Source organism: Phacochoerus africanus, chromosome 3 (genome assembly GCF_016906955.1).
Source record: "Phacochoerus africanus isolate WHEZ1 chromosome 3, ROS_Pafr_v1, whole genome shotgun sequence".
In the NCBI taxonomy this organism is placed as follows: domain Eukaryota; kingdom Metazoa; phylum Chordata; class Mammalia; order Artiodactyla; family Suidae; genus Phacochoerus; species Phacochoerus africanus.
In genome coordinates this window covers 41,500,663-41,514,875 of record NC_062546.1, presented here as the reverse complement: position 1 = coordinate 41,514,875, position 14,213 = coordinate 41,500,663, and the positions used below count along the sequence as shown (strand labels likewise).

General features: G+C 41.6%; 1 protein-coding gene across 1 annotated transcript in view; it reads left to right on the top strand.

Moving 5' to 3' along the window:
• Positions 1-878: 878 nt before the first annotated feature.
• SPTLC3 (serine palmitoyltransferase long chain base subunit 3) overlaps positions 879-14,213 on the top strand; it is a 139,828-nt gene continuing 126,493 nt past the window's right edge. The window contains exon 1 of the mRNA XM_047771673.1: positions 879-1,342. Within this exon, the coding sequence (XP_047627629.1) occupies positions 1,238-1,342 (105 nt within the window). The 5' untranslated portion in view covers positions 879-1,237. The remainder of the gene's footprint in view (positions 1,343-14,213) is intronic.

Here is a 14,213-nt window from a genome sequence, read left to right as displayed (position 1 = left end):
ATTTCATTTTATAGCTAGAGAAACTGAGGCAGAAAGAGATAAAATAGCTTTCCTGATAAAGGTAACAAAGCCATAATAAGAAACCAAATATTCTGTCTCCCAGATTTTTGGCTTACTAGGATTCTCTCTCTCTCTCTTTTTTGGGGGGTGGGGTGGGTGCTATATGTGTGGCATATGGAAGTTCCCAGGCTAGGGACGAATTGGAGCTGCAGCTGCCACCCTACACCACAGCCACAGAAATACCAGATCTGAGCAGCATCTGTGACCTACATCACAGCTCACCACAACACTCGATACCAAACCCACTGAGCAAGGCCAGGGATCGAGCCTGCATCCTCACGGAGACTATGTTGGGTTCTTAACCTGCTGGGCCACAACGGGAACTCCCTTACTGGGATTCTTAATGAGTTAGTACCTTTCATTGCTCTCACTGGTGTCAATATTAAGTGGGTTCTGATTTTTTTGGGATATTTTTATATTATGGTAAAATATACAATACCTCAAAATTCACCACTTTAGCCATTTTTCAGTGTCTAGTTTCAGTGGCATTAGTACATTCACATTGCAATCATTGCCGTCTTCCATTACCCCCAGTGTTTCCATCTTCTACAAGAGAAACTTGCACCCATTAAAATGTCATTTTCCATTCTCTTCTCTCTCTTGCCCCTGGCAACCACTTCTGAATGTTATTTTGCCACCAGTCAAAAGAAGTATTTGACTCGGAGCTTGGTTTACAACCAAAAATGTAATTAGATGCGGGGCGGGGGGAAGCAGGCAAGGGAGGGATAGAGGCAAACTTGGCACTGACTCTCCAGAGATGACGACTCTTGAATGTGCAGTGCTGTGTGTGTGTGTGTGTGTGTGTCTTTAAAAGACTCTCCACCTCCCTGCCAGCCTCCTCTCTGTTCACACAGGCTTTTGCAGCCTCCTGGTTGCCTCAGTTCTAAGAGGAGTCAGAGTGGAGTGAGCAATCTCCTTTGTAGTTTCAGGAGCAGTTTTGTTGCTATGGAGGCCACATTCTGATTTGAGGAGTATAAAGGTAACCATTCGCGTTTAGTTTCAAAGATCTGCCCAAAAGATAGTCTGTGGCTCTTCTTCTGGAAAAGCCTGATTGGTAGGATTCCTTCAAGTATTCTGCCCAAAGTGCTTCATCCCATCCCCTCACTAATATCAAAACTAAAGCTTGTCAAGAGCCTCTGGAGGGAAACCGGCCACCTCCTTCCATCATTTCCCACAAATGGCTGATCCTGGAGGTGGTGCTGTTTGCAATGGATCTGTTGACATCCAGAGTGACTGTCCCAATGAAAACTGCCAGAGAAACGGGATCGTGAAAGAAGCCCAGGTAAGAGGCAAATTGCTGCCCCTCTCTCTGACCTGAATGTTTCCATGTTTCTCTGTAGAGCTGTTTGAAGCTGTCCTAACTGAAGTTCCTTTTCAGGAAGTGTTTTTCCTGTGTCTCGATTCTTCCCTTCAGCCAATTTCAGATGCCTGGAGACCAAAAAGTTTTAGGTGTGGGTGAAGTTAGGGATTTCTTTTCTCTACAAGGCAGGACAGATGCAGACCCAGGAGCCTTTCACCCCTAAGGTTCAAACATCCCTGCTAGACTTTTGTTTACACTCATGCATGGGTGGTAGCAGAGTTGTGAAGGCTGAGACTTTGCTAAATCTCAGTTCCTCGGGAGATCACAGCAGGCTGCATGCATCACACTTCGTAAGATGAAGTGAAAGTAAATGCTGCCGAGATCCTGGGGGTGTAGATGGCATTTTTTCCTCCCCTGGCACACAAGGAGCACCTTTCTGGTACAAAAGTGACTTCTTACTAATGTTTAGTGGAGCATTGTCATAGCCTACAGCTTGATTTGGGGCCAGAGTCTTTGAAACTTGACATCACAAGCATTCCTTTCTGAGGCACTTCAGAAAGCCATGGCTTATTGTTACATGCGGCACACAGGAACTAAACAGACCTCTAATTGTTTTCTCATTTGATACTTTTTAAAAAGTTTTGGCTCCTGCTGTGACACAATGTTTGAGAGGAATGTACTGAGGAGGAGGAGGAGGAGGAGGAACTCAAGACATGTTGTCAGTTTATTCAAAGAGGGAGCCAGGGGTCTGCCAGCTACTTATAAGCAGGCAGTTTCCAGCTTCCCACTTGCTGCCCAGGCCCTCTGCTTTTAGCAGCGAGGCCAAGTTCACCTGCTTAGGAAAAGATTAGCAAAGCCAAACAGGCAGCTTCACTGTTGGGAAATGAGAAGCTGTGCAAGAAACCTGAGTGGTCCTCCCTCCCTCATCCCTGCCCGGAGAACCAAGGAAAACATTAGATGGTTCTAAGATCTGCAGGACAGGTGGGTCTGGCTGGGGCCAACTTACCATGCAGTGAATTAAATGCATGTATCCAGCGGAAGGAAAGAAATGGGGACATTTGTTATTTTGGTTTTAGTTTCAATTAAAAATCAGAGTAAATACAACTAAAAACAAAAAAACAAAAAGGAAAGGAAAGAAAAAAGAAAGAGATGGGGGAAATGTACTCTGGAACCTGAGCTGTGCGTGCATAGGCTGTGGTCCTCAAAATGTGTTTGCGTCTTTACAAAAGGCATCACCCTAACCTTGGAAGTGTCTACCCCAAACCTCAGCTTCTTCCAGATCAGTATAATTGGAAATAAAGTATTCAACTCTCATCATTTGCCTAATATCCACCATCTATTTGTCACCGTGTTGATACAGACTGCTACCACTCAAGATGCTCTTTGGAGTTCCCGTTGTGACTCAGTGGGTTAAGAACTTGACCTAGTCTCTGTAAGGATGAGGGTTTGATCCTTCCCTAGCTTCACTCAGTGGGTTAAGGACCTGGCATTGTTGCAAGCTTCAAAGTAGGTCACAGATGCAGCTCAGATCTGGTGTTGCTGCGGCTGTGGTATAGGCTGGCAGCTGCAGCTCTGATTCAATCCCTAGCTTCCATATGCTGCAGATTTGGCTGTAAAAATGAAAAAAAAAATTTTAAACATGCTCTTTGCCCCTGAAATGCCTGGAAAACTGGCCACTGGCTGGCTCACCCTCTGGACCATTCTGACCCTGAGAGCTCTCGCTGGGACAGAACCCTCAAAGCCTTTCTCCCCTCTCTCTACTTTGACTTGGTGTCCAAGTTAGGGACTTAGCTAGATGGTTACAACCACTCCTAAGGCAAAAGTCTGGGTCCTAAAGTCCATTACTATGTGCTCCTATAAAACCGTAAATATTTTTGGGTACTGAAACCTTCCTAAGAGCAGCAGGAAATATCAGGGTGGCCATTGCCTTTTCCAAAAGCTCTTTTTGAAGGGCCATCCAGACCCTGTTTGCTTAGATCTATTTAGGTGTTACGAAGTTGAAATTGGCTTCCACTGAGAATCTCAATTATGGCTCATAAAGTATTTTCCAAAAAGAAGAAACCCTACTGAGGTCTTAGGGCAGGAGGGCCAACAAAGACCTGTTTTTCTCTCCCTGATGTGGATGAAGTTGTCTTTACAATCAGGATCCTCAGTCACTGGTTTTAATCCATTTTGCTTTGAGGATCTTAAACAAACTGAGTCTTGACCCCAAACTTTGCAACTTAAATCCAGTCCTCATAAAACACTCTTGAAACCTAGGCACTGTGTTTGAAGGAAGCCCAGGCAGCCCAGGAGAAACTGGAATACAGAGAAACAAAGTATCCTTGCTGTTCTCCTAGCACAGATACAGCACCAACTTCTGTATTGGGAGAACTATCCTAGAAATGGATCCTCCAGCCCATGGCCTATCTGTTCTTACTGATACTTCATAGAGTATAGATGACCTGTGAACCCTGCCTAAATGACAGATTCTTTTTTTTTTTTTTTGTCTTTTTGCCATTTTCTTGGGCCGCTCCTGTGGCATCTGGAGCTTCCCTGGCTAGGGTCGAATCGGAGCTGTAGCCACCGGCCTACACCAGAGCCACAGCAATGCAAGATCCGAGCCTCATCTGCAACCTACACCACAGCTCACGGCAACGCCATATCGTTAACCCACTGAGCAAGGCCAGGGATCACACCCGCAACTTCATGGTTCCTAGTCGGATTCATTAACCGCTGAGCCATGACGGGAACTCCAATGACAGAGTCTTGAGCAAACCAATAATTATTGTTTTTGTATGGTGGTAGTTTGTTAATCAACTCTAATTGAGTGAACATACAGATATTCTATTTTTTTAAATGTCTGGAAAAATCATTCTGCAATCTCATCATAACCATTTTCAGGCCTCATATTTACATTGTGAGGAAAGCATTTGTTTTGGCCATCAATCTTTGGCAAAGATGCCTTTCCCTGAGCTTTACACTTTGGTTTTCTTTTGTTTTATGTCTTACATAGGAATTGTATACTTAAGATGAGTGTCTGGCTAGTATTGCCAAATACAGTGAACTCAAATATCATCACCCGTGCAAAAACACGATCATTTGAATGCTCTCAAACCTGAAACATAATTATTCAACCTGAGGACATCTGAAACTTTTTCAGTTATCTATGAAAAAGCAGCAGGCAAAGAAGCATGTGTGTGTTCATGTTCAGAAGTTTTGTTAATTAAAATAATACATATTTTGAGTATATTTAATATCTTCTAAGTTAATTGTAGCTGTTTGCTAAAGTGTCCTAGAAAATGATTCTCTTCAGAAACACAAGTAGAAGTGGATTGACATTGACTTAATTATTCTCAAGGAATCCACTGCCTTTATTTTGAAATATGCTTAATTTAATCTTTTCATTGTCACCTTTGTCTCATTTGGCCTGAACTATGTAGTTTTTACTACGACAAGAAGTTGTCCCCACCATTTTAGAAACAAAATTGCTGACCTGGTAATTTCAGAATTTAGATTAATCACTTGGGGGGGAAAAGTGCTATGAGCACAGCTCAGAGAAGTAATCTACTACACCTGTCCTAGTTCCTTCTAAATCCCACTTCACTCAAGGGTTTGGCCACAATGAAGATCATTTGATTACAGCAATTCCTAAGAGACTAGCAGGGCCTGGTATGGACAATAGGAAGTGGTGAGAATGGGTTTGTGTTTTCTCATTTTTTTTTAAGTTTTTTTGAAGTATAGTTGATTTACAATGTTGTGATAATTTCTGCTATACAGCAGAGTGATTCAATTATACATGTACACATATCCATTCTCTTTCAGATTCTTTTCCTATAGAGACTATCACAGTCTGTTGGATAGAGTTGTTTGTGCTACACAGCCTGCCTTCATTGACCAATCATCCCACATACCACAGTGTTCATAAGCCAATCCCAACCCCCAGTCCATCCCTCCCCCAACCTGTCCCCTTTGGTAAAACTTATGGTTACCATAAGTTTGTTTTCAAAGTCAAAGTCGATGAGTCTGTTTCTGTTATGCAGATAAGTTCATTTGCATCCTTTTTTAAGATTCCACGTATAAGTGACATCATAGAATGTTTGTCTTTCACTGCCTAACTTCGTTTATTATGATAATCTCTAGGTCCATCCATGTTGCTGCCAATGTCATTATTTCATTCTTTTTATGGCTGAGTAATATTCCATTGTGTATATGTACCACATCTTCTTTATCCACTCTTCTGTAAATGGATATTTAAGTTGCTTCTATGTCTTGGCTATTGTAAATGAACATTGGGTTGCATGTATCTTTTCTGATTACGGTCTTCTCTGGATAGATGCCCAGGAGTGGGATTGCTGGATGATATGGTAGTTCTATTTTTAGTTTTCTGAGAAACCTCCACACTCTTTTCCATAGTGATTATACCAATTTACATTCCCACCAACAGTGTAGGAGGGTTCCCTTTTTTTTCACACCCTCTCCAAGAAGAATTGGTTTACCTTAACAAGGCTCTTTGTCACAACTGGAAAGCAGGTCCTGTGTTGACAGATCTTATGATTTTCCAAATAAGCTAGAAATCCATACGGAGTGGGAAAGGGAAAGAATCTCCTGATTTTTAAGTATTAGTATCTAATCCTTCAGAATTCTAATAATGAGATGTCAAGGAGACATTGCCATCAGTCACAACCATAATCTCTGAACTATAGGCAAATGGAGTGAGAAAAATAAAAGGTCATAAATAGACTGCTATTTTGTCATATACATTTAGGAAGAATGATTCAGGGAATTTGGATCATCATCATTTAGACTTAATTTATATTTTTAAAAGCAATAGGTGTGTCTGACATCCTAATTTTCCTGAATTGTTATATGAACACTTGATCCTGGAGTTTGCAAGCTTGAGGAAGAATTATGACAGACCACATATACTAGATTTCCTTGACTAAACTGATTTCAAATATTAGGTTCCAAAATGCCATAGAACTGACACCATTTTACTGCTCAAACTTCTCAGACTTCCTAGGAAGTGACAACACACAAGCCTTTTGTAAGACAGTACATTCGTACAGCTTGGTCACCATTGTTGTTCTCTAGATAGGGTATAACTGAGTCTTCAAAAGTTGCCCAGGAAAATGACTCTGTGCAAATCATGATTACCCTGCTAACTACAAGTTATTTCTGACTGTAGTTTCTCTGCCATTTGGAGCCTTTTGGAAGTCAAGGATCCTTTGAAAAGAGGTAGATAATTTCTATAGAAAAGTAAGTCTGTCCATATTGCAAAAGGTTCCATGTGGAGGGTTCATGTATTCCTGGACTTTATAGGATTCTCCAGGTTAAGAGTCTCTGCTCTCACAACCCAATCAGAAAAAAATAAGTAGTCTTTCCAGAGAAGATAAGGTAAAGGGATTCATAAACTGATCTATTAAGGAGTGAAAACCATACACAAGCCAAAGCGACCCAGACAATAAGCCCACATGTTATTTATTTATTTATTTATTTATTTATTTATTTATTTATTGTCTTTTTGTCTTTCTAGGGCTGCACCTGTGGCAGATGGAGGTTCCCAGGCTAGAGGTCCAATCAGCTGTAGCTGCTGGCCTACACCAGAACCACAGCAACACAAGATCTGAGCCCCGTCTGTGCCCTAAACCACAGCTCACAGCAACGCCCAATCCTTAACCCACTAAGCAAGTCCAGAGATCAAACCCACATCCTCATGGATGCTAATCAGGTTCTTTAACCATTGAGCCAGGGAGGGAACTCCTATTCATTTATTTTAATTTTTTTTTTTTTTGCCTTTTTTTTAGGGCCGCTCCCTCAGCACATGGAGGTTCCCAGGCTAGCAGTTTAATCAGAGCTTTGGCTGCTGGCCTACATCACAGCCACAGCAACATAGGATCTGAGCCACATCTGTTACCTACACCACAGCTCAAGGCAACACCAGATCCGTAACCCACTGAGCAGGGCCAGGTATTGAACCTGCAACCTCATGGTTACCAGTCGGATTCATTTCCCTGCACCACAATGGGAACTCCTATTTAAAAATTTATATTAGGAGAAAAGACAAAGAAACAAAATAATAAAAATTTATATTAGAAATTTGCATTCCACCTTATAATTCATTCATATTTCTTTTTCTATAAAACTACTTTTATATCCTCCCTTAAAACCTTGAGTAAAATTGAACTCCCCAAAAAGAGATATCTTTTCTGGTGGCTTTTCACACTCCAGCACCCCTCAGGATTTCCCAGGGAACCACTTAAGGGTGAATGAGGAAGGTGAGCTTTGATATCAGCTAGAATTGGATTAGGGTCCTAGCTTTGCCCCTTTCTGGCTGTACCACACTGAGAATGTAGCTTCATGTTTCTTAAGTCATGATGTCAATATGTTATGGTAACGGTAAAGTTTAAATGAGATAGCACATGTGAGGCTTCCAATAACTATCACAAATATAGTAAATGCTTAATTATGGTAGCTACTATCTATAAAACTTGGCTGGCAGCTAATTCGTACTCCTGTGTTGCTATTATAGGAGTGTTCAGCATCTAAGAGGTGCTCAAAAAAATGATAGTCTTAACTCCTTGAAGTCCCTCATCCAATGATGTCTTCTCAGTCCTCATTTTCTTTGGCCCATCACCAGCACTAGACACAAGTAATTATTCTTCCTCCTTAAAGAACCTTTTTCTTTTGGCTTCCAGGTTCTGACCTTCCTATAACACTAGCTGTTCCTTTGCAGTTTCTATTCCTGGTTTTGCTCATCTCCTTGAACTTTAAGCAGGCTTAGTCCTTGTACCCTTTCTCTTTTCTACCAGCAGATCTCTCATGAAGATCCAACTTGTCAGTATATGTGTGTGTGTCTCTGTTTATCTATCTATCTATCTATCTATCTATCTATCTATCTATCTATCTATCTATCTAATTTTTAGCTGCCTACTTGATCTTTCTATTTAAGTGATCAAAAGTATCTCCAACTAAACATGTCCAAAACTAAATTCTGATACTTCCCCCTCTGTCCCAAACCTTATAACTTTCACATTTCAGTAAATGACAATGCTATCCTTCCAATGGCTCAAACCAAAAACCTAGGCATGGTCCATGATCTTCCTCTTTCATTTTACACTCTGAGTCAGCAAATTCATGATCCCACCTTCATACGATATCCAGAATCTGACCACTCCTCACCTCCCCACAGCAACCACTCTGGTCTCAGCCACCACTGTCACCCACATTGATTGTTATGGGAGCCTCTTCCCTTTTCCCTGTGTCCCAGTTATTCACTGCTGTGTAACAACCCATCTCGACACAGAGTGGCATTAGACAACAATCATTTTGTTTTTCTCATGGATTCTGCTGAGTAGGAATGCAGAAAAGGCAGAGCGGGGTGTGTCGAATCAGAGTTGCAGCTGCTGGCCTATGCCACAGTACTGCAATGCAGGATCAGAGCCATGTCTGCAACCTCCACCACAGCTCCCGGCAATGCTGGATCCTCAACCCACTGATTGAGGTCAGGGGTCAAACCTGCATGCTCATGGGTACTCATCAGGTTTGTTTGTTCTAAGCCACAAGGGGAACTCCTCGATGGGAAGCTTCTTAAAGGATACATGGGCGTATTTCTAAATTGCCGTACCTTTTTCTTCCTCTGCCCTCTCCTCCACGACCACCAGCAAGACTGTTCTCAACACAGCAGCCAGAATGATCCTGCTGAAATGATATCGAGATCTCACTCTTCTGCCCAAATACTTCTTCTGGCTCCCATTTCACTGAAATCCTGAGGTTTCATGGCTTGGTCCCTGCTGACTCATCTCCTATCCCTTTTCTCAGCGTGTACCATATTCTAGCCACATTAGAGCCAGCGGCCCTGAGTGCCCCCACCTGGGGACACTGGCACCATCCTCTCCTGATGGCACTTCTTAGAAATCCACATGCCTGTGCCTACTTCCTTTCAAGTCCTAACTCAAATGCTACCTTCTTTGTGAGATTAAATTTGCAATCCTATTATAATTGCAAACCCCATCACTTCCTGCATCCCTTCTTTACTTGTTTTCTTTAATAATTAATACACACACACACAAATTTATTTCCTATCTGTTGTCTGCATCTGGCTCTAGAACATGAACTCCACAGGGGCAGAGATTTCTATCTTGCTTACCACTGAATCTCCAGAACCTAGACAAGACCCTGTACATGGTAGATGCTCAATAATAGCTGTGGAATGAACAAAGCCCACTGTTTTTGCTAACCTATCTATTCTTTGTAAGAGTTCTGATGGTGGCTTGTTTTTTTTTTTTTTTTTTTATTTAAGCTGTCATTTGCTGTTCACATGCCAGGTTCTTTTTTTTTTTTTTTTGTCTTTTTGTCTTTTTTGTTGTTGTTGTTGTTGCTATTTCTTGGGCCGCTCCCGCGGCATGTGAAGGTTCCCAGGCTAGGGGTCCAATCGGAGCTGTAGCCACCAGCCTACGCCAGAGCCACAGCAACTCGGGATCCGAGCTGCGTCTGCAACCTACACCACAGCTCACGGCAACGCCGGATCGTTAACCCACTGAGCAAGGGCAGGGACCGAACCCGCAACCTCATGGTTCCTAGTCGGATTCGTTAACCACTGCGCCACGACGGGAACTCCAACATGCCAGGTTCTTTAAAAGACTGAAAAGATTGCATGCAAATGATACGCAGGCTTCTTTATAGATTTCAAACTGTATAAACCCTTATTAATTAATGTTAATTAATTAATAGTTTAATAATTAATGATTTATTTATTTTTTATTTTTTGCTTTTTAGGGCTGCTCCTGCGGCATATGGAGATTCCCAGGCTAAGGGCTGAATCAGAGCTACAGCTGCCTACCTACACCACAGCCACAGAAATGCAGGATCCAAGCTGCATCTGCAACCTACACCATAGCTCATGGCAATGCCAGATCCTTAACCCACTGAGCAAGGCCAGGGATCAAACCGGCAACCTCATGGTTCCTAGTCAGATTCATTTCCACTGAGCCATGATGGGAACTCCTAATGAGTGATTTATTATTAGTAATTTAATTAATTAGCAATTAAAGCTTTCTCATCCTTTGTTGGAGAATATGACTACTGTTCACTACCCTCTTTAAAAAATCACCACCTCCACCTGGAGTTCCCATTGTGGCTCATCGGGTTAAGAACCTGACATAGTATCCATGAGGATTTGGGTTCAATCCCTGGCCTCCCTCAGTGGGTTAAGGATCTGGCCTTGCTGTGAGCTGTGATGTAGGTTATAGACATGGCTCAGATTCCAAGTTGCTGTGGCTGTGGTATAGGCTGGCAGCTGTAGCTCTGATTGGACCCCTAGCCTCGGAATCTCCATATGCCTCTGGTGTGGCCCTAAAAGACAAAAGAAAAGAAAGAAAAGAAAAGAAAAGAAAAGAAAGGAAGGAAGGAAGGAAGGAAGGAAGGAAGGAAGGAGGAAGGAAAGGAAGGAAAGAAGAAGAAAGAAAGAAGAAAGAAGAAAGAAAGAAAGAAAGAAAGAAAGAAAGAAAGAAAGAAAGAAAAGAAAGAAAGAAGAAGATGTTATAAAACTGTTCACTTGACATTGGAGAGTTGTTTTAATCTCTGGACAAAAGAATTGAATTATGTGTAAGTTTGCATCTAGTGGGATACAAGAAAAGTTGAGCAGAAGTCTGTCTCACAAGAGAAACTCTCCTGCTATATACACCTACAATCCCAAAGGGATCAAAAGCCATTTTCCTTTTTTTGTCTTTAGAATAATCCAGCTACCAGAAAGGGAACTTACTTTAGACATTCTTAGAATTCCACCCCTGGCTTCTTACACACAGAGAAATGAGGCTCAACAAAGCTAAGTGACCACCTCTGAGGTCACACCAATGTGAGATACTCTCCCACACCCCTCTCTTGATACCCAGACCGAGGCCCTTTCCGGAAAGGTTTCTTTGAAACCTCCAACCTGTGAAAGCAAACAGCCAAAGACTGCAATATTTGATGACTCAGAGTGGTATCTGCTATTGCAAATTCTTTAGCCTCGATTTTGAAATTAATAATGAAAAATTGCAATTATCTCACCTAAGACATAAGAACATCAGCTCTCTGGGAGTTCCCTTGTGGTACAGTAGGTTAAGGATCCAGCATCACTGCAGCCGCTCAGGTTGCTGCTGTGGCATGGGTTTTATCTCTGGTCCAGGAACTTCCACAAGCCCCAGGCACAGCCAAAACAAAAACAAAAACAAAAACAAAAACAAAAACAAACAAAAAAACAACTCCTTCCATGTTTCCCCCAAAAAGAGCCACAGGTAGAGAGTTCCTTCTTTGCATATCTTAGAACTGCATCAAAGAAATCAATATTAAATTTCATGTTTGCTGCCACACACAAGGTCCTACCATGTGCTTTTGCTTTTTGAAATATTGATAATTCTCACCTATTGCTTTCAAATTTCTCATATAAGGATCCAAGGTTCAAAGAAGTCAGATAATCACTCACTTGGCTGAGTAATAGAAGGATTTTCTGAACCCTAATGTCACATAAACTGTCACCACACTCCACAGCCCTACTGTTCTAGTAAACTGAACCATCATCATATAGAGACTGGGAGCACAGCTTGTCTAGGCTTGAATTCCAGTTTCATATCAGTGACCTGGGACAAGTGACTTAATATCTCTGTGCCTCGGTTTCCTGTAGAAGACGAGGATACTAGTAGTGCCTACCCGGTAGAATTGTTGTAAGAAATAAATAAGATGGTCCATGCAAAGACATGGAATTATTTCTGAAAAACTTAACCAATGTTTTGCCTGTTTACCTTCGGCATCAGCTATAATAATCCTTATATCCAAGATCTTGTTAAACTCTTACAGCAATGCCATGAAGTTTGGAGTCTTATTGACCATTTTCCAGAAAAGCAGCACTCAGAAACATAATGAGACCAAAGCCATATGGATGATGGGACAGACTGGGCCAGAGTTCCAGACATTTTGACTCTAAGTTTAGGGATGTCTCAAAGGACTAGACGTATGGACAATTATCAAGCCCTTAACTGGTGCATACAACTCCATCAACTATGCCTTATAAGAACAGGTAGAAGACTTTTAAAAAATCAGTGCTTCTATTCTCCAGTAGTTTAATTCACACCAAGAAAAAAAGTACTATGCTGGTTACTATACTTACTCAAAATAGTGGCTTTGGAGTTGTCTTAGTAAATTTTTTAGAAATCCATGACTCTAAAAGTCTTGCAAAAAGGTTAATTTCTACCTTAGATTTCCATAGCCAGTGTAGCTAGCAAAGTGATTTTACATGGCACATGCGATTGCACAACTTCCTAAAAACCTTTCTTTAAAAATCCTTGACCTTTGTCTTCACATCCTTATGTTATATAGCATATGTATTCCTCAGAATTACCTTCTTTTGAGTCCTTGTTCAGCCTCAACTTTATTTTCAAACTCATGCCATCATGAGTGCTTGCTTCCGGAGCCAGCAGGGGAATACCAGTCTGTTCACTTCTTGGCGCCTATGCTGAGCTTACCCGAGGCAACAGACATTGGTGACGTGTTAAGGATTCTTAGGTCTTGCAACAGGACATATTTCCCATTCACCAACTCTGATGGCCCTAAAGAAACTAGGCTCAAAATAGTCTCAAACTCTTGAATAATCATGGCAGAACTGACCTCAGATCTCAGATTTCATGTTATCTCATTTTCTAGATCTTAGTGATATATTTCTCAATAGGCAACCAAGACTCACTTGCCCAATGTCTCCAGGTGGCCATTCTAGGGCAAGACACACCCCTGTCCACATCAGCACCTCTACACAACACTGCCTTTCACAGCATAGGACCAAAAACAAACCCCATAGGAGCTCTTGGCAATGATACCTTTTGCCAAACCATGCAAACAACATGAGGGCACCCAGGAAAATCCCACAACTGACCTACCTCAGGATTTTCATTGTAAGTTTATACATGAGGGGCTGGCATTTTCTCTAAGGGGCCATGCTTCCCATTAGTCAACTCTTTGCAAGACCTCTGAATCATATGCCTACAGACTAAGAAACAGAAGTTCACGTGTGGGTTGAGAAAATGACTCAATGACGAAGTAAATAGGTCATGAATATCAGTTTTATTTTTTAAAATGTAATAGAAAACTTTATACCAGTCAGATGACTCATCCCTTGCACCCATCCATTACTTAGAGCTGATAAATTATAATATATATATATATATATTTTAAATGCCTGGAATTACTCAATGGTTAATTCAGGAGTACAGTAAAAACTAATCAAGACTAGCCTTGCTCTGGGAAAGGTAACTTTTTTCCCCCTGTATTGTATGCCACATAAGAAAAAAAAATCATGGAGTTCCCATTGTGGCTCAGTGGAAACAAATCTGACTAGCGTCCATGAAGATGCAGGTCTGATCCCTGGCCTCACTCAGTGGGTTAAAGGATCTGGCGTTGCCGTGAGCTGTGGTGTAGGTTGAAGATGTGGCTCAGGTCTGGCATTGCTGTGGTTGTGGTGTAGGCCAGCAGCTGCAGCTCCAATTCTACCCCTAGCCTGGGAACTTCCATATGCCACAGGTTCAGCCCTAAACAGACAAGAAAGAAAGAAAGAAAAAAAGGAAGGAAGGAAGGAAGAATAATCAGATAATACAGCTGTGACCATGAATATCATAAGGTATCTTGGAAGTCAAGAAACCAGTGGTTGGGGTGTGATATTCTTGAGGAATTTGTTGTCTGGCAACAAAATATTTCCATCTGTTTTTCCAAAAAGAAAAAAGTTTTCATGAAAAATAAAATGATCTCTGCTGTCTTCCATGAAAACCAGAGATTCCTGCCAGAGAAACTGTATACATTCAACAAAGCATCAACTTTAAGGACACGTTCTGCCTTCAAAGGCAAGAGA